The sequence below is a fragment of the Miniopterus schreibersii genome, assembly GCF_964146895.1.
Source record: "Miniopterus schreibersii genome assembly, chromosome: 8".
Classification (NCBI taxonomy): domain Eukaryota; kingdom Metazoa; phylum Chordata; class Mammalia; order Chiroptera; family Miniopteridae; genus Miniopterus; species Miniopterus schreibersii.
The window spans coordinates 27354513-27377966 of record NC_138109.1 but is presented as its reverse complement, the minus strand read 5'-3'; the positions used below and the strand labels follow the sequence as shown (position 1 = coordinate 27377966).

General features: G+C 39.0%; 1 protein-coding gene across 2 annotated transcripts in view; it reads left to right on the top strand.

Annotated features, from left to right (window-relative positions):
- EIF2B3 (eukaryotic translation initiation factor 2B subunit gamma) overlaps nucleotides 1-23454 on the top strand; it is a 65964-nt gene that overhangs the window by 20806 nt on the left and 21704 nt on the right. For both annotated transcript variants that reach the window (XM_081145168.1, XM_081145167.1), the window contains exons 5-6: nucleotides 8129-8240; nucleotides 17418-17507. In XM_081145168.1, the coding sequence (XP_081001294.1) occupies nucleotides 8129-8240; nucleotides 17418-17507 (202 nt within the window). The remainder of the gene's footprint in view (nucleotides 1-8128; nucleotides 8241-17417; nucleotides 17508-23454) is intronic.

The window sequence follows — 23454 nt, the reverse complement described above, 5'->3', positions numbered from 1 at the left end:
AGGTTATAGAATTTGGGTTATTGACTAGTTGATTTTGGTTAAAGCATAGTTCCTTATTGCTTTTCCTAGGATATTTCAAACCTGAGCCACTGATTCTGTGACTGGACTACTTTTAATAACTGAACTTATGACCAAAAAGCTTTGTAAGATCATACTTTTTAGGTTTTAGTTTTTCCTGGAATGATGTGTTTTTACCCTGGAGTTTTTCCCAGGAATAATGAGTTCTTTAGATTTTGCTTATCCAGCATTATGTAACCCATTGTCCTATCATTATATAATTGATGTAGTCTCTTACAATTACCAGGGCTTATTAGTATCCTACTATTAATAGAGCCACTTAGAACTTTCATTTCTAGGACTTGAGTAATCTAGTCTGTGTTTTTAGCTTTCTTTATGCTTTAGGGCATTTGGTTAACTTACAATTTTGGATGATAGCATTGAAACTTCTTTCTAGTTGCTTTTTGTTTCAGGTGATCACTGGTGCAGATTAATTGTTGGATCCCCTTTCTACCTTATTATTATGTATAATCCTCATATCAGGCATTCCTTTCATTCTTGACATATTTTTTACTTTTGCACGGTCTGGTTTGCTTACTCATAATTCCCTGTATTCAACCTTTTCAGCTTACACAGATAGGAACACTGTATATCCAAACTTTATAAACAGATGTACATTTTATAAATATAATTTTTAATATTCTCCTCTATTTATAATAATTTTAAAAATCAAATACCCTGTTAGAGTTACTCTTCTTGGTATTAGAATGTTTTAGTACATTTTATGTTAGCTTTTATCTCTTAGGTATCATCATAAATGCATAGCCTTTTACAATTTTATTTTAAATGAACTGTAACTATTATCTATCTGCCCATCCATTTTAAAGTGTTTTGATGCTTAAGTTGTCGCAACCTGGCCAGTGGAAGTTCCTTTAAGCTGGCTCTTTTATCATCCTCTTTGAAAAAGCATGATGTATACTGGTAACTTGCTCTTTAACTAGAGTTTGAGCATGGAGGGCAGGGAAGCAGGAAATGGGAGTGGAGAGGAAACAGGGATCATACTAAAGAGCTTGAACTTTATCCCCAAAAGAGTGAGGAGTTACTGAGGAATTTTAAACAAGAGAATGCCATAATTTGATTTGTGTTTTAGAAAGATTTTTCATTCTTTTTTTTTTTATATGTCTTTATTGATTTCAGAGAGAGGAAGGGAGAGAGAGAGATAGAAATATCAATGATGAGAGAGTCATTGATCAGCTGCCTCCTGCACACCCCCAGCTGGGGATCAAGCCCACAACCTGGGCATGTGCCCTGACTGGGAATCGAACCTCGATCCCCTGGATCCTAGGTCGATGCTCAACCGCTGAGCCACGCCCAGCCGGGCAAGATTTTTCATTCTTAACAAGAAATTTCAAACTTCTAATTTTCTATATTTTGTTATATTTGAAGACTAAACTTTCACCTAAATAACCTGGGTTTTGAATTCCTCCCATGGGATGCTATGCATTTTAGTGATAAGCATTTTTTTAAAGAATCCTAAATTTCTCAGACTGTGTATTTGGTCTGTTTCTTGGCTACTAGGTCCGAGTTTCCCAAATCACCATTTACTGACTTATAGGAGTATGGCTGTGACTAGATGTTTAGGAGCCATCTATTTCCCATTTGCCACTCAGTAGATACTGAGGAAGGCAGGATCAAATTCATGTTTGGGTTTTTGGACTATTTTTTTCCTGCTGCATGCTGTTACACATGTTCTTTGCCTGAAATGCTCTCCATCCTCTCCTCTCCCACAACACACACACTCTAAAACCAGCTTAGCCTTCAAATTAGACTCTGAACGAGGCCTTCCTTGATCCTCAAATGTGAAATTATATCCTGTTATTTGCCTGTATATGGTAGCCCTGCCCTCTTATTTACTCTCTCCTCTACTGGACTGTAAGCTCCATGAAAGCAGGGATCATGTCTGTTTTGTTCTCTTTATCTCCGGGATCTGGCCCAGTTATGGCCCATGGTGAGCAGTCAGTAGATATTACTGAATGATTGAGGGATCTGCCTATAAAGGCAGCTCTTCTTGCCCCCAAGTAAGAGAAAGTAGATTCAAGCCCTAGCAGTTTAAATCCTAAAACTGTGAGTCTGAGCTGTTGTTGGATTCATGCATGGGTATTATAAGAGCACAAATTTATAATGATTTTGTAGGCTGATACTACATTGTCTATTAATTTATGTTTAGAAATGTTTTCAAGATTTTAAAATAAACACCTACTGCTGTAGCATGGCAGTTAAGAGCACAAGCTCTAGACTTCAGACTGTGTAGCTTTCAATGCCCCCCAAACTGTATGATATTGGGCAAGTTATCTAACCATCTTGAGCTGAAGCTGTAAAGTGCAACTGAATCCTTTCAGGATTTTTTTGTGAGAAACAAGGTGTTTGTAAAGCATTCTGTTTACTCCTTGAGACATAGTAGTTGCTTAATAAATCGTAATTGCTATTCCTATCATCATTATCACTTTCACATGTATTTTAGAAATACTCCTATTGGAAGTAATTTGGTCCTGTAGCCTAAAAAATCACATTTAATAATTTTGCGAGCATTCTATGTTGTTTTGGAAGGGAATTTTTTATATTTTATGTAAAATGGCAATCCTTTAAAGGCCACAATATATCAAAATGGTTTTGTTTGCATTATAGCTTATCGGTTTATAGGGAAATTAATAGCGACAGCCTAAATGTCTAGTCAGGCCTCTTTGGAAGGGTCACATGTAACTTTTTCTGGTGATTCAAACGGGCTGTGCTTTCTAAAGCCTTTTTTAGGTATCAACTTCTCAGAAAAAAAGATTGAATGACTTAGAGGTGTAAGAGGGACCCAGAAACTCAGCTAAGCTGTGCAGGGAAATGGGGTATATAAACTCTGGCAGATCCTATGTACTGATGGTTGCAGCATTGGGTACCCAACTGAAATATAAAATCTGCCACTTGTCAGTATTTAGCCATTGTTCCGTCATTGCTGAGTATTACTTATTGAGTGAATGGGACAACAGATCAGTTTAATACAGTTACTGGGTATGTGTTATGCCAAGCGCAGAACTAGGTACCAAGGCCCATATAAATGGGGGCAGGGGGAACTTATATAATATCTCTAGCTAAAGGGTAGGCAGACAAGTGTTCATTAGACCCTCCCTAATCATAGGACATTTTGAGAAACCTGAAACCTGAAGGGAAAAATTGGATAGAAACTGTGATCTTGAGAGAACCAATGAAAGCCTCGTATATGTAATCTTCGCAGTCACAAAAATCAAACAGTAAAGCTAACACATTATATAAAGAGAATATCAGTGATACTATAAAACATATATATCTTAAACTTGCAATGATGTGTAAAGATCATTAATTCCCATTTAGCATCCCTTGCTTGTTAGGAACTTCAAGATTTCCTTTTTTCCTCAATTTCAGTGAGAACATAGTATATTTACTTTTGCTTTGTTACAGATAACATGTTTATTAAGGGGCTTGTCTTTTTGGTATATTCCTCTGTGCAGATGTTTTGTGCTATTATGATTTTATGACACAAATTTTTAACTGTTATCTCTGTAGTTCCACTGTGTCTCTTGGGATATTTGAAATGAAAAAAATTACAGGAAACTTTTATTTAACCCAGTTTACTGTAGTAGTATTTCTCAAATTCCTCTCCAGTTCTCAGAGTTATATAGTCTTAATCCAGACTAGAATCTGTATATATTAGTGTATGTCAGAATCACACAAGTGAAAGCTGTCACTTGGCTGTCACCTCTCAATCAACTTAGCTCCCTCTGCACTAACAAATATTGGTAGGCAGTTCTGAGCCTGTGTTTCTTTTGCTTCAGCTTCCTTCATTTTTCTTAAAGCTGTACTGCAAAAAAACTTCTACTCCTGCTTGGGCTTCTGCTTGATCTATTTTCTAAATTCTCACTCTCCCCCCTGCTCCTTTTTTCCTAATTATATCCAACAGAAGTGATTTGAAATCCCTGCATATTCAAAACTGAAATTATTATTATTATTATTATTTTTTAGAGAGAGGAAGGGAGAGAGAGAGAGAGAGAAACATAATGTAAGAGAAAAACATCAACCTGCTGCCCCTTACATGCCCCCTACTGGAGATCGAGCCCACCACCCAGGCATGTGTCCTGACTGGGAATCGAACCAGCATCCCTGACTGGGAATCGAACCAGCATCCCTGACTGGGATGACACTCAACCAACTGACCCACACTGGCCAGAGCCAAAACTGAAATTCTTGTGATTGAGGAAACAATATACAAAAGTCTGTTCAAATGTACCTAGAATTCATCAGTCGCAATGTGCAAAATACAGGGAGCAATTTAATGTTATAGGAAAATATATTTTAAAACACAATATTTAAAAAGAGGTAAGCAATTTACTTATGTGCAAACGGGGTAGTGAGTATGAAATCAGATCCCTGACCTACAAATGCTTTTTTTAAAAAATATATCTCTATTGATTTCAGGGAGAGGAAGGGAAAGGGAGAGAAAGAGATAGAAACATCAATGATGAGAGAGTCATCGATTGGCTGCCTCCTGCACCCCCCCACTGGGGATAAAGCCACAGCCCGGGCATGTGCCCTGACCAGGAATCAAACCGCTATCTCTTGGATCCTAGGTCGATGCTCAACCACTGAGCCACGCTGGATGGGTCAAATGCATTACATTTTGTTATAGTCATTGCATTTAAGACATACTATACATATTATCTGTGCTAAACTAAGCCCTATATGGGAAACAGAGATAATCAAGATTTGCTCTCAAACTAAAATCCAGTGAATGGAACTAGATAGTTTTGTTATTTACCAAGTTTTTATATCCATTAGTGGCCTAATAGCATTTTGTGAATAGTTGTTCAAGACCACATCAGTGATAAGTGGTAGAATCAGAACTTGAGCCCATGCCTTCCAACACCATAACCTGGGCTTTCTTTTTTTAATTTAGTTTTCATTTTTATCAAGGTTTTATATTCTCATAATTTTAAAGAGTGATATAATTTTCCAAAAGTGTTTTGCAAGGCTGAAATCAGGGTGTCAACCAGGACTGACGTCTCATCTGAAGGCTCAACTAGAAAAGGATTTCTTCTAAGCTTACTTGTTTGTTGGTAGAATTTCAGTTCCCTAAGGACTGTTGGACAGAGAATCTCAGTTTCTAACTAGTTGTTAGCTAGAGGCCGCCCTCACTTTTTTTTTAATCACTTGGGCCTCTCTCCACATAGCAAACATAATGCCTGTCACAGGGGAGGTGCACAAATATATTTTTTAGTTGAATGAATAAATGGATAAGTAAATGACTATAGAGGAAACAGAAGGGTTCAAAGAAGTAAAAAACAACTTCAAAATATGAATAGTTGAATATGACGGAATTTTTAAAAATGGAACTTCATAGTTTTAACTGTTGTCTTAACATTATTTGTGTGGTCTTTCTTCCTAGGATGAGTATTCTAGTTACCTGCTCTGCTCTCAAAGTGGAATTCACTTTGTTAAAGCAGAACAGAGACATTTTCAAGTTCCTATAATTTGTATCATATTCTGAGACCCCTGTTACTACAGTAGCTACCAAGAAGCAAGTAGAAAAAGTGGGGCCTGAGAGTGAGGGGAATGTGATTGAAGGGCATCATAACTGGAAAAAGGACTTGTTGAAAATTATTGCTCCCAGGACATTCAATAATTCAAGGTTTTTGTGGGCCTAAGGACTTGGATAGGGTAAGCACTCCAAATTATATCCAAAAATAACATCTCTGTGTTTCTTTTTAAAATACTGGTTCAGCCCGGCCGGGCGTGGCTCAGCGGTTGAGCATTGACCTGGGATCCAGGCGATCAGGGTTCGATTCCCGGTCAGGGCACATGCCCGGTTGTGGGCTTGATCAATGACTCTCTCATCATTGATGTTTCTGTCTCTCTCTCTCTCCCTCTCCTTTCCTCTCTCTGAAATTAATAAAGATATATTTAAAAAAATAAATAAAATAAAATAAAATAAAATACTGGTTCATCATCAGACCTTTGCAGGCTTTGTTATGCTCTCAAGTTTCCATGTAATAGATAAATGAATGAATTGATATATGTCAAAGCATTTGAAATTCTTTGCAGTTTTTAGCTTTGATTGAAAGTCTCTATAAAAGTTACCTTCAAGTTGGCATTATTTACCCTTCTTTCTTTGGAGTTCACTCATCTTAGATATTGAAAAAAATAACATGACTTTTTATGATGGCTTCTCCCTATTCATATTCAAACACTACAGATAATAAGATGACCAGAGACCATCCAAAGAAATGAATGCTTTAGCCCCTGAGCTAAACACATTATACACTTGAGTAATACATTTGGTTCTAGATATAGAGGCAGCTAAAGGCAACAAGGAAGCATGATTAATTATATGGTAGTCATTACCTGTCAATAGGAGGCGGATAAATTCATCTTTAGAGATAACATTCTTCCCCAAATTCAACTTTCACTTTCTCCTTTTCAAAGAGGTGTTAAGTCATTGTTTTATTTGATTTTTGTGAGGATCAAATGAGAGCATGTATTAACTTATTTAGTCCTTATAACAAGCCTTTGAGGTAGGCACTGTTATTATCCCCACTTTACAAATGAAACTGAGGAACAGAGAGGTTTAGTATCTTGCTCAAAGACATACACCCAGTAAGTGGTATTCATACCCAAGTGGTCTGGCTTCAAAGGCTCTCTTAACTATATGCTATGCAGCCTCTATGTGAAAATGCTCTTGTAAGCTATAGATAGGTACTCTATAGATCTTAGCAGATTTTGTTAAGTGTCCAATACTGTATTGGATTTATATCTAAAGGAATTATAAGCCTTTATTTGAAGAGCTTATAATGTGGTTGGGGTGAAGAAATGTAGCGCAGAAAACAGCAGTAATAAGGCAGCCTGCAAAATCTCCATCTACCAGATAACATTAAATGTACAATTTAATATTTTCTTTAAATGATCCCATACACAGCATAAAATCTAGTGCATAGACGTGGCTGCCATGGCTCGGTGGTTGACGCATCTGCCCATGCACTTCATGAAGGGTCTCGGGTGCAATTCCCCGTCAAGGGCACATACCTGGGTTGCAGGTTCCCCGCCCCGGTTGGGGCATGTGTGGGAGGCAACCAATTGATGTGGCTCTCTCACATTGATGTTTCTCTGTCCTCTCTCTCTCCCCCTCCCCACCTCCCTTCCACTCTCTCTAGAATCAATGGAAAAAATATCCTCTGGTGAGGATTAACCAAAAAAAAATCTAGTGCATAGTAGACATATAGTTAATGTTGGTTGAATGTGGATGTCCTTAAATAATGTTATTTCCATTTTCACAGTGAGCAGACCTAGATGATTGCTTGCAAAGAAAGATTTCCTTGTACTTTCTTATTGTGCCATGTGGTAGGCTTGTGGTTCATCCACTTAATTGGTTATACCTTGATGGCCCCTCTTTTTTTAAACTTTTTATTTATTTATTTATTTATTTATTTATTTATTTATAGTAAAAATTATATATATTTAAGGTTTACAAGGTGACATTTTGGTAAATGTAGACATTGTGAAGTGATTACCACACACTAACATATCTGTCACCTCCTTAGCTTTTTATTTTTTAAATAATTTCAAATTTACAGAATGGTTACAAGAATAGTATAAAGAACTTATATATCCTTCACCCAAATTCCCCAAAATGTTAGTATTTGCTTTATCATTCTCTCTCATACTATATATTCAAGAGATATCATATGCATACACAATGTATATATAATTATTATTTTTCTGAGCTATTTGTGAATAAGTTGCAGGCACCATTCCCTTTGCCTTTAAATACACGAATATGTATCCTTTCCCTTCATTCTCTACTCCCCCCAAAAAAGGACAGATCTCTTAAAATAGGAAATTACATTGACACAATACTTTAATTTACAGAACTTACTTAAAATTCACAGTTACTCTAATAATATCCTGAACAATAAAAAAATTTTGACTGCCTGTGTTTTAAACATTGTAATGAGTATGTGCTATATAACACTCAATTCTATATTTAGTTCCAAGAGAAATGTGAGCAAGTGCCCCATCCCCTGACTTTGTTTGATTTTCCTTCTTTTGAATGATTCAGTGGAGCAGCGTGACTTCATTGGAGTGGACAGCACAGGAAGGAGGCTGCTCTTCATGGCTAATGAAGCAGACTTGGATGAAGAGCTGGTCATTAAGGGATCCATCCTGCAGAAGTAAGCCCTAGGGTTTTTCTTCTTGGCAATTCTTCTTGTCTTAAAACAAAATAAAACCACCCAGTGGATGGGAAAGAGGGAATGAAAACTAGATTATACTGTGTGAAATTAACAAAAGTATGTGAATGTTTTCCCGTGAGATAGAATGAAGACTTTCCTTCACCACACAAGCTTAGCTTTTCCCTGTGTCTTTTTTTGCCAAGGTAGAGTCAAATCCTGCATAGGAGTGGGGCAAAGCAGCTGTGGGGAAAACAGGGAGCAGCACTGTTTTTCTGACAATGTTATAGAACTTCCTTTTTAAAAAAAAAAAATGGTGACAAACTCACAACATAAAATTTACTATCTTAAACATTTTTAAATATATCTTTCTTGATTTCAGAGAGAGGAAAGGAGAGGGAGAGAGAGAGAGAGAAACATCAATGATAAGAAAGTCATTGATCAGCTGCCTCCTGCACGTCCCCCACTGGGGATCAAAGCCCGCAACCCGGGCATGTGCCCTGACCTGGGATCGAACCCTGACCGCCTGGATCCTAAGTCGACACTCAACCGTTGAGCCACGCCCAGCCGGGCACTATCTTAAGCATTTTTAAGTGTACATTTCAGTAATGTTAGTACATTGTTGTGAAACAGGAAGTATGGGTGTATGTGGTAGAGGCAGGGCTGGTGATGAAAGAAAGACAAATCCTCATCTTCCATAGTGGGAAATCAACAGATGAGGTCTGAAGTGAGAAAACTAAGAAATATCATTATAAGAATGTTATTAGAAATGCATATATATTAAATGGATCTGCAAAAAAGAATTGAAAGTGGGTGCTTCTGGGTAACAGAAAATGGAGAGGAGAGGGAACAGAGGACTGACATTTTTCATTGTAAGCCTTGAGAAACTATTTGCTAGTGCATATATAACTTCAATTTTAGTTTTTAGAATTACAAAACTGTGTAACACAATAAGATTTCCTAAATCAAGTAAAAATCTGCTAATTTTAAGAGTATAGTGTATTCTAAGAAAATCTGGCCAGATGTATCATTGTAAATTTATGAAACTTTAAGGATAAAGAAAGAATTCTTCAACCATCTAGAGGCAAAAAGGTAATCACTTACATGAGAATGAAAATTAAGCTTACCTCCAAGTTCTTTATAGCATTCAATACCAAAAGAATAATATCACAGAATTCTCTGGAAGTGAAACTCAAGAATATTATAAATAATGGCCTGGCTGGTATGGCTCAGTGGATAGCGTGTCAGCCTGTGCACCCAGGGGTCTCAGGTTCAATTTCCGGTCAGGGCGCATGCCTGGGCTGCTGGCTCAATCCCCAGTAGGGGGCATGCAGGACGCGGCCAATTGATGTTTCTCTCTCTCCCTCTCCCTTCCCCTTTCTCTAAAAATAAATAAAAACATATATTTTTTAAAAAGGATAGATTTGGATCAGATACGGAAAGGGACATGAGAAACTGAATCCTGTGTGGGAGAGTGCTATGAGCAAAGGTGTGGAGACAGAGTGTGCAAGACTTGTTTAGGAGCATTTTGGCCCAAATGGAAGATTGTTATTTGGGAGCACTAGAAGATAAGAATGGAAAATTAAGTTGGTACAGAAAGCCTTGACTACCAGGAAATTATTAAAGACTTTTGAGGAGGGAAATGATGGTTCAAATTCAGGATTCTGTAAAGATCTGATAGCAGTAAGCAAGATAGATTTAAAGTATAAGACCTGAAAAGTATCACAGTGTTGTATTGTTAAATTCACAAGACTTCATAGGGTAAAGGAATTGTGTCCTTTCAAATGCAGAAAGAAGTAATTGTGATTATCTATTATCATGTGGAACAATGGACCTTACTCATTATGCATCCATCAGGCATTGGTGTTTATGCTTTGCTCTGCATTAGAGTTGTCAGGCTTATACAGTAAATTCTTAGAAGCTACTCATGTTTCTATAGTTACAACTAGAGAGTGGAAACTGTCTCCTGCTTTCTCTTTAACCTCCCAGGGAACTAGCTTATGGCTCCATATGGTGGACTATTAGTAAATGCCTAAGTCCCAGTGATCCCTGCCAAAAAGAGCAAGGTTTGGGCATGATGGGAGCAAAGAAGATGGATATAGCCAGAGGTAAGGTAAAAATGAAGAGCAGATGGAGCTGTATTTTCCCCTCAGAGCTGTTGAACTTGGGGCCTTGGGTAAGCACTGGGGCCATTAAGACCAGATCTTCTACTAGTTTCCTAAGACTAGATTGCTTTTTTGGTTGTTGGAAGGTTTTTCCCTCCATTCTTCTAACTTGTAATCTACACCCCAGTGATTCAAGATCTTTGGAGTATAGTTGTCATAGGGCAGCTGGCTAGATAAATGAGCAATGAAATGTTTTTCCCCCTATTCGTATGACCCTCTGGGGCATTGTACTCCTCCTGGCCTCAGTGAGATGGTGGGTAAAAGCTAATTAGATTCAGATTTTTTCTTTTCAAACACTTTTGACTATGAGAATCCAATACTTCCTGTCCTTTTTTAAAACTGAATTTCCAAAAGTGAGGACTAGTTCCTATTAGGCAGACACTGAATCTTGGAAAAGGCCTTTGTGTATATATCTGAGAGAGCCAGAAACCTCTTGTTTTAAAGTTTTCTTACTTTTGTAGTGGTTGTAGGAGAAAAGGGCAATGATGATGGAATGTACACCCTTTGATTTCTCCCTTTCTGAGAAAGGATGATGTGTTTGCTTGATTACAAGAGAATGTTCTGTTTTGTTGGGCCTCAGGAATATTTGATCCTGGAAAGTGAAATAGTGTAAGACACCTGTTGGAGTAGGAGTCCTGCTAAGCCTATAGTTAGGTACAGAGGCAGTCTCCCCAGCAAGCTGTCTAGTCACCAGGTAGTACTGGTAACTTGACTCCAATGGACCCAGATTCTTACTGTCTCAGTGCGTTTAAAGAAAGCATAAAACCTTCCCCAAATGTTGACTTTAATGCATTACTGACTAGGAGAGGCATTATATGTAATAGAAAAGAATGTTGCTGGTAGAAGGCATGGTATTGGAAATTCAAGACCAGAGAATTTGGAATTTAGTCTTGAGAAAAACCAGCTATATGACCTTGAGCAAATCACTTTGCTTCTTCTCTAAGCCTCAGTTTTCCCAACTAAAATTGACTTAGTTCTTTAAAGACACACCCCCTCCAGCTCTAAAATTCCTGTTTTATTTCTGAAACACATGTGTTTTTAATAATTCATAAGTAAAAGGTATTTCTGCCAAATATTTAATAAGAAAATCATGTAGCTTTTCTCCAATGTTATGTTGTTTTCTTTTGAATACTAGTCAAGGTTTTTTTGTTTGTTTTCTTTACTGGAAGAGTAATGAAAAATTAAAACAAGCTTCTAAAGGATATCTTTTAAATGGAATAAAATGTTCACACATTCATCTTGGAAAGTTTAGACATTTATATCAGGGAAGACAAGAACTTGAATGAGATCTCCAAGATCATGGCCAGATCTGTATTTCAGGGATGATGATATGATGAAAAATGGGTTTACACTCTTGATTACTTTCCCAATGGTATGGAAAGTCGTGAAATACTATTTATTTAAATTAGTATCCTCATGGCTGCAAACCAGCCATAAATTCTTAAAGTATTTCTCTAATTTTGCAGTTTTGTGGGGGAGGAGTGCAGAGGGACTTGTAGAAGTCAGGATCAAGAACCTTTCCCAAGGTATCTTGTCCAGTGTAGCAGTGAGACTTTTATTCTTATTTTTCTATACTTTTAACTCTCACTGCTATGAAGTCATACATCCTTAAGCCTTTTCCTTAAGCCAATTCCTGATCATTTCAGGGCTTCTGCAGTACAAATCAGGCTGCTACTCAACTTTCCTTAGAGCTGGTTTAGATTTCAGCTTTCTTAGATATGCTAAATCTGTTAACACCATTCTTCTGCTTTCTAGCTTTCAAATTTTTGTTTCTGTCCTCTCTTTTCCTCATCTTTGTCCTTGGGGGTTATGCCTTTTTAAAAACAACAAAACCCTTTACTGTCACTTTAATGAGCTTTCAAAAGGAATAGGGCTTCATGCCTGTGTTTAATGTGCCATCTTTATGTAGAATCCTGTTTCCTTCATTTCAGTCCCATTATGTCTTTCATTCCCTCACCAGCCCTTCCCTCCTTCCCCCCACTCCCCCCGACCCCCACACCCCATCTTTGCCTTTGTTCTCGCCTTCATTTTTTTCTTCCAATGTAGACTCTATGGGATATTATTTTAGGCATTTCCCTCCATATCCTCACTCGTTGTCCTTTTGCTGTGTCTGCCCTCATGACCTTCAACTTTGGCTTACTCTAACATCTACCTTGTCTACTTCTACATCTGTTCTGTTAAAGACTTCGGGAGAAGTATTATGCAGTGTTGTAAATTGGCACCACTGTACATTCATGCTTCCGATCTTAGCTGAGCCCTCAGACCACTCCATATTCTTATACCTGTCCTGAACCACCTCACTTCTGTCAGTATCTGTTCTCAACCATTTCCACTTTCTTCCCTCAGAAAATAGCTCTGCCTCCTCCTCCTGCAAGAAAATCCTGGCTACCAGATACTGATTTCCCCAGCATACTACCCCTACCCATGATTTTATCTTTACTCAGACCCACCTTCAGTTCCTTTTCTCTGGCCTTAGAGGAAGAAGTTTCTGTCCTATTTAGGACCAGTCCCCTCACTCATGTCTTTTACCCCATTCTCCTCTGCCTCCTCTTGTTTCTTTTTTCCAACGCTCTCCAGAATTTTCAGCTTTGCTTTCTACTGCTTCTTTTTCCTACACCTGTAAACACATTGCTTACAGGATAAATTACAAATTCCTAAAGCCCTCAGCCATCTAACCACGCTTACCTTATATTTCCCCATTTCCCCAATGCAACCCCATACTCAGCACTCTACAACATAGCTATGTAGAGTTGTTCATAGTTCCCTGACTTCTGCATTCCTTTTTACAGCTCTGTCCTTTTGCTCTCGCCATTCCTAGCACTTCTTCAGCCAAAGTTAATCCTTTTCTCCCTGTCTAAATACCTGCTCTTCTTTTAAGACTCAGCTCATATAACACTTCTCTGTGAAACTTTCTGACCCTTTTCACACTGGGCAGAATTGAGAATTGACCCTTCTTCCTTTGTGCTCTCCTGTATACTGTAGAGATTTCTAGACACCATCTATAACCTTTATTGCTCTGGACTATAAGTTACACAAGGACAGCAATTGCTATCAGTCAGCCAGGTCAACAGAAAGGAAAGCTAGATGCAGACAAGAGCAAGAACAAAACAAGGACCCACATCTGTCTCACCACCTTCAACCTCATTGCTGTGGGTAATCTGCAAGAGAAGCTGAAGGAGGCTATCTGGCAGGATCTAGAGGAGCTGCAGGACTGGACACTGTTCCATGCCTACTAGGTGAGCGAGCATGTCAGTGACGTCATGTGCAAGTAGCCATAGTACTTGGCACCATCCATCGACCTTCCGAGCATTACAAATGTGGCTGCAGCTTTACTTCTGCCTTCTAAATGTCACACAAAATATCTCCTGTGGCCATCGCTGACTCAGAACCATTCAGAAAAGAGAATTTTGCATAACATAATTCCATCTCAGCTAAGTTAATACATACACAGCCAGCATACCATGTATATGTATAGTCATGCTCTGCTTAATGACAGGGATTCGTTCTGAGAAGTGCATTGTTAGGTGATTTCATTGTTGTGCCAACATCATAGAATGCGCTTACATAAACCTAGATGGTACAGCCTACTACACATCTAGGTTATATGGTATAGCCTATTGCTCCTAGGCTATAAGCCGATACAGAATGTTACTATATAAAACAATAGGAGATTAAATCAAACACAAGAGAAAATGATGCAATCCAGAGACATGGTAAACAGATGTGTGAGCCTGCTGCTGGTGTAACACGGCATACTGTTTTACACAAACTTATATTAGCAGAAAGAGTATACTCTAAGATAATGATAAAAAGTATAGTATAGTAAATATGTAAACCAGTAACATGGTCATTTATTATCATTATCAAGTATTATGTACTGTACATAATTGTATGTGCTATACTTTTATATGATAGACAGCACTGTAGATTTATTTACACCAGCATCACCACAAACACATGAGTAATGAGTTGTGCTACAACCTTACAATGGCTATGATGTCACTAGGCCATAGGAATTTTTCAGCTTGGTTATAATCTTATGGAACAGCTGTCATATATGTGGTCTGTCATTGACCAAAACATGGCTATGCAGCACATGACTGTTTACTTAAAACAATAACTTTCCATGGTTTTTCGTCCCCTAAGAGACAAAATCCAAACTCCTTAACTTGACATCTAAGAGTCATAGAAGGCTTTCCATGATCTGGCCTCTGGTTGCCTCTCCAGCTTTAATTTTTTACCATTGTATCCTGGGATTGTTGTGTTGTTGTTGTTTTTTTCATTACCTCTTTGCCTTTGTATATGCTAGTTCCTCAATCTGAAATATTCTTTTCCAGCTTTGACTGCCTAGCAAATTTATTCTCATCTTTCAGAACCTACCCAAGCTTTATCCACCCCTGTGAGACCTTATCCTGTGCCTGCTCCCTTAGACAGCTCATTGAATACTCTTCTGTACTAGCTCCCTACATTTTTATATACCACAGTATATTGTAAAATGTTTTTTAACATGTAGTCACCTGGCCAGGCGTGGCTTAGTGGTTGAGCGTCGACCTAGGATCCAGGCGATTGGAGTTCAATTCCCCGTCAGGGCACATGCCCGGTTGCGGGCTCGATCAGTGACTCTCTCATCATTGATGTTTCTATCTCTGTCTCTCCCTCTCCTTCCCTCTCTCTGAAATCAGTAAAGATATATTTTAAAAAAACAACAACAACATGTAGTCTTCCCTACTAGATTGTGAGCTCCTAAGGAGCTCTGTTTATTTCAGCTCTGTGTCCCCAGTACCAAAGCACAGTACCTGGCTCATGATGGTAATTAGAATAGTTATCATTTAATGAGTGCCCAATATACAACAATTACCAAGTACACACTTTAATTTCTGATCATCCTAATAACTGCAACAGGTAGGTAATATGATAGATCTCGGTGTTTGTTGAATAGAATAAATTAATGAATATATTATCTAAGGTATAAAATTTGCAGTCATGCCCTAGCCAGTTTGGCTCAGTGGTTAGAGCATCGGCCTGCGGACTGTAGGGTCCTGGGTTCAAGTGTGGCCAAGGGCATGTACCTCATTTGCAGGCTCAATCCCTGGCCCTGTCAGTGCGTGAGCAGGAGGCAACTAATCAATGTGTGCCTCTTTCGCAATGATGTTTCTAGCTCCTCGTTCCACTCTCTCTGAAAAGCAATGGAAAAAATATCCTCGGGTGAGGATTAAAAAAAAAAATTTGCAATCATTTTCTAATTTTCTCTTAAGGGAGTGGAACTTTCTCTGTAAGTGAAATCTCATCTAGAAGCCTAAGATATAAACTTAGAACACAGAGTTATTCTTAGTCAGGCTTCCCTTAGCAGTTCCTAAAGTACCTCCACAAAACTCTAGGACTAATTGAAGCATAATGCTCCGCTTTATAACAGGGAACTGGTATGAAGAAAGATTGTGCCATATTTAGTGGTGAGTTCAGAACTAGAGCCCTGATTCTTTGTCATTGCTCCTTTTCCTACATCAAGCTGCCTTTCAACTTTCATTTAGCTGACTATTAAGCCAGTGATACCACCACAGAATACAGGTGGTCGTTAGTCTCAAGATATTGAATATGCCAGAGACATAGGAGGAGATTTTGTGTTATATACCGCTACCTTTACTTATACATATAACCTGAGACCTACTTTCTTTTTTAAAAAATCCCGAATGTGTTTATTGGGATGGTTCCCCACTCATCTTGATTCTGGGTGCTTTTAGTGCTGCTTCCTTCTGAAGGAGCATCCTCTGGAAGCCTTGCTTTATTCTCACCTGAGGACATGCTTTCATTGATTTGAGAGAGAGAAGAAGGGAGAGAGAGAAACATCGATGTGAGAGAAACATTGATGGGTTGCCTCTGGTACGAGGTGAACATGCCGTACTCTCCCCCACCGGGGATCAAACCTGCAACCCAGGCATGTGCCCTGACAAGGAATTGAACCCAGGCCCTCTTGGTCCACAGATGATGCCCAATCAACGGAGCCCCACCAGCCAGGGCAAGCATGACATTTCTTAAGGCTGAAACCAAAATGGCAAACTAACATAGACAGCAAATCAGGCAGATGCCTTAATTTGACCTAATATATTCATTTGTTTGTTTATTCAGCAACTATTTATTGAACATTTACTCTGTGTGAGATAAGGGCTCAATCTATAAAGATAAATCTCTGCCCTCAGGGAGTTTTTGTGTGTTTTTTAAATATATCTTTATTGATTTCAGAGAGGGAGAGAGAGAGTTGAAACATCAGTGATGAGAGAGTCATTGATCGGCTGCCTCCTGCACGCCCCTGACTGGGGATCGAGCCTGCAACCTTGGCATGTGCCCCAACCAGGAATCAATCACAATCTCCTGGATCCTAGGTCAATGCTCAACCTCTGAGCCACACCTGGCCGGGCTGCCCTCAGGGAGTTTTTAGTCTAGTAGGAGAGAGACAAGTAAATAGGCTGTTATCTTAGTGTATGATAAGTTATCTAATATAGGTGGGCATGAGTGTGAGAATACAAATTTGGGTGCAAGTTTCCTGGAGGAAGTATAACTAGGGAAATCCTGGTGAATAAGTATATAAAAGTGGGAGTTAGAATTTTACTTTATCTTCTATGCAAAATGGAGTAGCATGTGCCAAATCCTGGAGGAAAGCACGACTACAGCATGGCTTGCAGGAAGTGGGGCAGTTGGAGTACAAGCAGGAAAAGGTTAGTGACAAGATTTGTGGGTAGGAGTGATAGAATAGAAGGTGGCTTGTCAGTGATTTGGTGGCTTATCTGTTTTTGTTTGATGTCTTTAGAAGCCTAAAAGCCTCATAAAGTATGAAATGGGGCTTCTCTAAAGAGAAGATCTTTTCTGTGGTTGGATCAGAGCTGGTATCCACCACCTTGGTCTCCCCAGAGTGGGGTATAGGCAACATGGCTCTTAAAATTTTTCTAATGCCTACTACCTAATAATAGGATAAAACCCATGTTACCTGATTGTGAGCCCCTATTCTCTTTTCTCTTTGCAGGCACCCTAGAATACGTTTCCACACAGGCCTTGTGGACGCCCATCTCTACTGCATGAAAAAATACGTCGTGGACTTCCTGATGGAAAATGAGTAAGAAGGAGGGAGGGTGTTAGACCCACTGGGCTTAAGCTACTGCCTGACTTAGTTAACAGTTTTTTTGTGGGTTTTGTTTTGTTTTGTTTTGTTTTGTTTTTTTATATGAGGACATTTATTTGGTGAAATTACAGAGGTGCAAGACGTAATTCCTGGAAGACATGAGCTTAGGAAACAAGTTACAGAGGCAAAGGAAGGGCCCTTGGAGCTGGGGAGTGAGGAAGGTAATGGTAACATTGGGGCGGGGCACAGGGAAAGGCAAAGACAAAGGCGCAGGCGTGCTCCCAGGAGGGAGACTTAGTTAACAGTTTTAAACCTTGATAATGTTAGGTAACCAGTTTACATAAATAACAATTTATTTTCATCTTTGTTCTAGAAATGAAATCGTGTTATCAACGTACTGTTATTTTGTCTATACTGCAGAGTCCCCCACTTGTATTTTTGGGGCCTGTGTTATAATAAACCAGAAAAATATTTTATAAAACTAATAGTAACCTATGATGCCTCTTTCTGCACAGCTCCAAGCTGTTCTTGCTTCCTTCTGCGAGGGTGAGCTTCCCTGCTCTAGTGCTCTTTGTCTCCAAGTGGATGTCCTTCCTCATCCAATTATCCTTTAGATGGGCCCTCTTAGCAAAGGGCCAGAGAATTCCCCAAGAGGAGGGAAAAAAGAAGAGCAAGTTTCCCTCTGATTTTGGAAAAGAAGTCCACCTCACTGAGAACTTTCATGAATGCAGAGAAACAAAATTTTGTGCTTTTCTGATTTTGCTTTGAGAACAGAACTGTGGGCTTTAATAATTCCCAGAGACTGTCTGGCAGATCACAGGACTTGGTTTCCAGAGGGAAAACCTCCTGTTGCTATTGCAAGGATTTTTGATAAGAAATGCATTTAGAGTCCTCAGAGGAACAGGTGGGGAAAGATTTAATAAGTACATGGGTAACAAGAAGAGCAGCTATTCTCCCTGATGGCTGCTGAATAAGTTTCTGCCTTGAATAATAGCACTGACAGACTGGAAAGCAAGCAGGCTGGTGTGTCACAGCAGCAAGTTTCCTCAGACCAGCTGAGAAATGGAGGCTTAAACCTGAATTTAAATGCCAGCATGCCCTGGGCTGATGGCTTAGATATTTAGGAGAAGGGGAATTGTTCCCCTATGCTTCGTATGGTATTTCTTGCAGCACCCTAACCCTCATTCCCCACAACATCTGCTAAACCCTTGTGGGAAGGCCCTTGTAGAGTCAATGGTAAAACAAATCGTTTGGACTCACTGCTTTCCCAGGGATTATAGTTTCTCTGTTTTCCCTCCCAGGACACTGTTCCCCTGCTATCCTCTGACTTATTATTCTGTTTTATCATTCAATCAACAGATACTTATTAAGCATCAGTTATGAGGCAGGCATTGTGCTATGTCAGTTGTAGGAGCAATGGTGAATAAGTGGCACGGGCCCTGCCATCATAGAACTTACGGCTAAGCTCCACAGTGAATTTTAGAGGCTCTGCTTTTCAAATAGCAAGGAGACTTACTGCCAAGATTAGAGAGTGTTCCAGGACCCGTTTTCTAGTTACCAGTCTGGGCTATTCGTATTCCAAAAATGAAGTTAACTCTTGGCCATTAAAGGGTTTATTTTTCATTCCCAAATGAATATGAAGTCCTGTGAAATAGGCTCTCCTTGATGTACTGGTGGGGGTGCAATAGTAGAGATCATGATTTTTAAAAACTATTTACTATGGAAAATTTCACACAAATACAAAAGTAGAGAAAGTAATGTAATGAATTCCCATGGATCCATCACACCGCTTCAAAAATTATCAATTCATGGTCAATCTTGTTTCATATGCGCCACTACCCATCTACCCACTGTCACACCAGATTATTTTAAAGCAAGTCACTATGATATAATTTCATCTGTAATTATTTCAGTTGAATTATCTGTAAATATTTCAGTGTGTATCTCTAAAACATAAACAATATTTTTATCTTGTAAACAAAGACCTTAGTACCATTATAACTTTAAAACAACAACAACAACAAAACACCTAATAGTGCTTCCTTAATATTACCAAATGGGATTATAGCTTTTGATGTCTGGATATAGGATAACAGCATCCTAGCTATAGTAATTCCTTTGTAGCTCATTTGGCCACCACCAGTAGCTCTTTCCACACCTGCCAAGTGTAGTGTAGTTGTATGTCCCTTAAGGACAAGCCTGAATTTGGTGGTTCTGTGGCTTCTAGCCAGAAGCTCTGCCAAACATGACTTTCTCAGAACCTGCTATTATAGAGAATGATTCAGAGCCTCAACTCAAACTGCCTCCCCATTTCAAGATCTGTTAAAGAGACCCTCATCTCTTTCTCCCCATCTACCCTTCACTTCTCAGAGTTGTGGGAATAAAAGTATTATATTGAAAACGGATAAATTTCAATATATTAGGAAAAATGTAAAGACCTAGTAGGACAAATTAGAATGGTACTCAAGGAACATTCTTGATTCTTGGCTGGAATTTCAGTGGAAATTTTGTCTCAAAATTGTGAGAGATAAGATTGAGTAGGTTGGTGGGAGCAGCATGTAGAAGGCCTTGAAAGCTGAGCAGGGAGTTATAGATCTTTAAACAGAATAGTCCCACGTGGAATGAGCAATGATGTAACCTGGTGGGGGAACATGAACGATTCTGGGTGGGAAAGAGGCTCCTTCAAGGGAAGTAGGAGGCATTTATAATAATTTGGTTATGGAATCATGACTTCTTTAAGGATGGAAAGGAAAAATAAATCTAGGAAATGCAACCTAAGAAAAGACTGCTTTAGCAATCCTTTGTTATTTTTCACTTATGAAAGGTAATCTGTTCTGCCCTGTGCCTTTTTTAGTTGTTTACATGTTAATTCTTCCACCAAAATTCTTTGAAATTAGATGCCTACCTGGATTTGTAAGCATTCAATATACAGGGGTGGGCAAAAGTAGACTGACAGTTATGAGTACATGAAACAGTTTACTCTTGTATTATTTATGTATTATTTTCATACAAACAACTGTAAACCTACTTTTGCTCACCTCTGTATGTTTGGTGAATGGAAGGAAAGGAGATGTAGTGACAGTTCAAACAGCAGAAGTAATTTGGTACATCAGCAATGAAAAAAGAGATGAGGATTTCTGCAGTTGACTAAGTAAAAAAAAAAGTATTCTGTCTTTGCTATGTATCCCAGTTACCTTTCAGAAAAGATTTTACCAGTTTATACTCTGGCTCCCTTTGCATGAGAGTAATGATCTCAAAGCACCCTTATTAGTAATGAGAATTATTTTAAATCTGCTAATTTGGGGGTTAAAAATTGCAGCTTGTTTTAATTTTTATTTCTTTAAAAACATTTTTATATTTTTTGAACATTTATATCTACTTAGGATATCAATCTTTTGTCCTATTTGTAGCAATTATTTTCTTTTTAACTTGATGGAGTTGTTTGTTTACTGCTAGTAGTCAAGTCTGTTGTTCTCCTTTGTGATTTCTTATTTCTTAGGAACTTATAATTTCATGTGATGGGTGTTTCTGGGAAGGCTGTGTATAAGAGGGAAGGAACAGAGTGAGGTTGCCCAGGTCCAGGGCAGTGAGTGGATCCAACTGCTGGTCTTTGGCCCCAAGGTCAAAATGTTCACAATGGTTCACAGTAGCCTGTCCCACTTCTTAGCACAGCTTTGAGGTGCCTCTACTTTGAGTAGGAAACAGGAAGAGTAATTTTGGCCTCCATTATGCTGCTAAGCCAACTGCATTATGAGAACTGACCTGATGTTTCGTGCCAGCAGAGGCAGGTAGGAATTGGCTGGACTGCTTCATGTCCTCTCCTCATATTACTGCCTGATCTCCTTCAAGGGCACTGCCTAAAGGGGCTGTGTGCCAAGACTTGTTTGCTTGCCTCTTGCAGTGACATTTCTGTTTGGTCCATGATGTAAATACCTCTGAAATCCCCCAGCTGTCCATGCTTTGTCATTTCTTCAAAGGGAACTGACTTGTTTTCCACCCGAGGGGGCCAAGGAACATTTGCTACCCACACTGGTTTGATGCATTAAAAGGGAGGAAAAAGGGCTAAAAGTAAATGTGGTTTCGTTCTTTCTATTCATATGGAAATTTTTTATCTCCATCAAAGGGTCAGAAGAAAAATGTCATTGAAATTCAATACCAGAGCATCCAGCTTACGCAGAATTTTTCAAAGATGTTTGACTTGATCCTTTAAAAAATGACAAAAACCATGAACTGTGTAGCTCCCGGGTTCATAATTTTGCTTTCCCTCCTCAGTCTCTGCCGCCGGCTTGCCTTCCTACCTACACTCCATCTGTGTGGTCCTATGTCAGCCTGCAGAGCTTCTTTGAATGGGGGGTGAGGGGTGGGGGAGAATATATGGCAGCAACCAGATTTATAGGGAGAGCTGTTTTTAGTCCTGTTACTGCTCTCCCTGAGTTCAGTCTTTTCATTCCAGGCCTATTTTCACTTCTACTAGAATTATCTTACTGAGAAATAAAACTGATCATGTCATTTTCCTGCTTAAAAACTACCACAAAAGACTTCTATGAACTGGCTCCCTTACTACCTAATCAGCCTCATCTCCTACCCTTCTCCTTAAATTCATAGTCAGGCTACTGTCCACTGGATTATGAATTATTTGAAGTTAGAAACTATATTTCCAAGTCCCTACCACAGTTACTGACATATTAATAGATGCTTGTTAAATGCTAAATAAATTAATTAGTGATTTAAAATTCTAACAAGGTCACAGTGTGAGAGAGAAAACTAAACATTATGTGCTTTCATTTCCTTTGCCCGTTATAAATCAAAAGCATATTCACTCTACTAAGGATCAGGTCCCTTCATCCCCGTTACAAATTCCTGTCTCAATAACCATTAGGAAGCACCATCCTTCCTGAGACCCAAAAAACCCAAATGAAGGAGAGCTCCAAACCTCTTGGCCAGAGTTACTTACTGCTTGTAATGTAATGTAATGTAATGTAATGTAAAAATCGTGCTGGAATTTTTTTGCTTCTGGAAGTTCTTTTACACATTGATCTTTGATCTTATTTTCTGTAAGTACTGCCCTAGACTAATCTGATTACATAAAAGTAAATTGAAATTAACTTTGTTGTAGAAATTCTTTGATAGCCATTGGTAAATAAGTACAACCGTTGTAATATGAGGGAACCCTCTCTTAAGTAGATAGAAGTGTTACCAGATGCCACCAGCTACAGTCTGGCCTGTAGTATGTGGGTTCTTGACTTCATGCAGGAAATATTTCACAATACAAATCTGGGTAATTTTGAGAGTACATTTATTAAAGCTGGGGACAGTGAAACAAAGGAAAGAGGGTAGAAAAAGCAACAGGAGAGAGCCTAGGCAGTGCTCTGCTTTGGATCCCTAGAAATGTTATGTGAAAGGAGTGAGCAAAAGTAGGGCTGCTGTTAGCTCACTGGAAAATCAGACAAAAAGGGGGCCTTGGAGACAGGATCAGGGGGTAAGCCCTGGACGAGTAGCTGCCTACCACTGCTCCCCTGTTTGCAAGTCTTGTGGAGACCCTTAAAATTTAGGAGGAAGTATAAAGTTCATGCCCAAGAAGGGGCATGGGTGTGGTCCAGAGAGAGCCTGCACTGGCTCTTTGTCTTGAGGGGTTTTTTCTTTCTTCTGGGGTGAGAATTTTAGGGCAGGGGATGGGGGCTTCAGTAGAACATTCATTTTCCAGGTACATTTTTAATATGTTGATGCATCAAAATGAGCCGATAGAGGAGTTTGGGATTATTCTTTGGTCTGCTTTACTGTTTAACTTTTATCTTGGGTCTGTCTGACTTTAATGGGGTTTTTGTTCTTTGTTCCCCTGACTTCATCTGTCCCTGGATTTGGCTAGCACAAATGACATTAATTGGGTCTCTGTCCTCTATCTCCTCGCCCAGGATGTTATGTTGTTGTTGTTTTAATATAT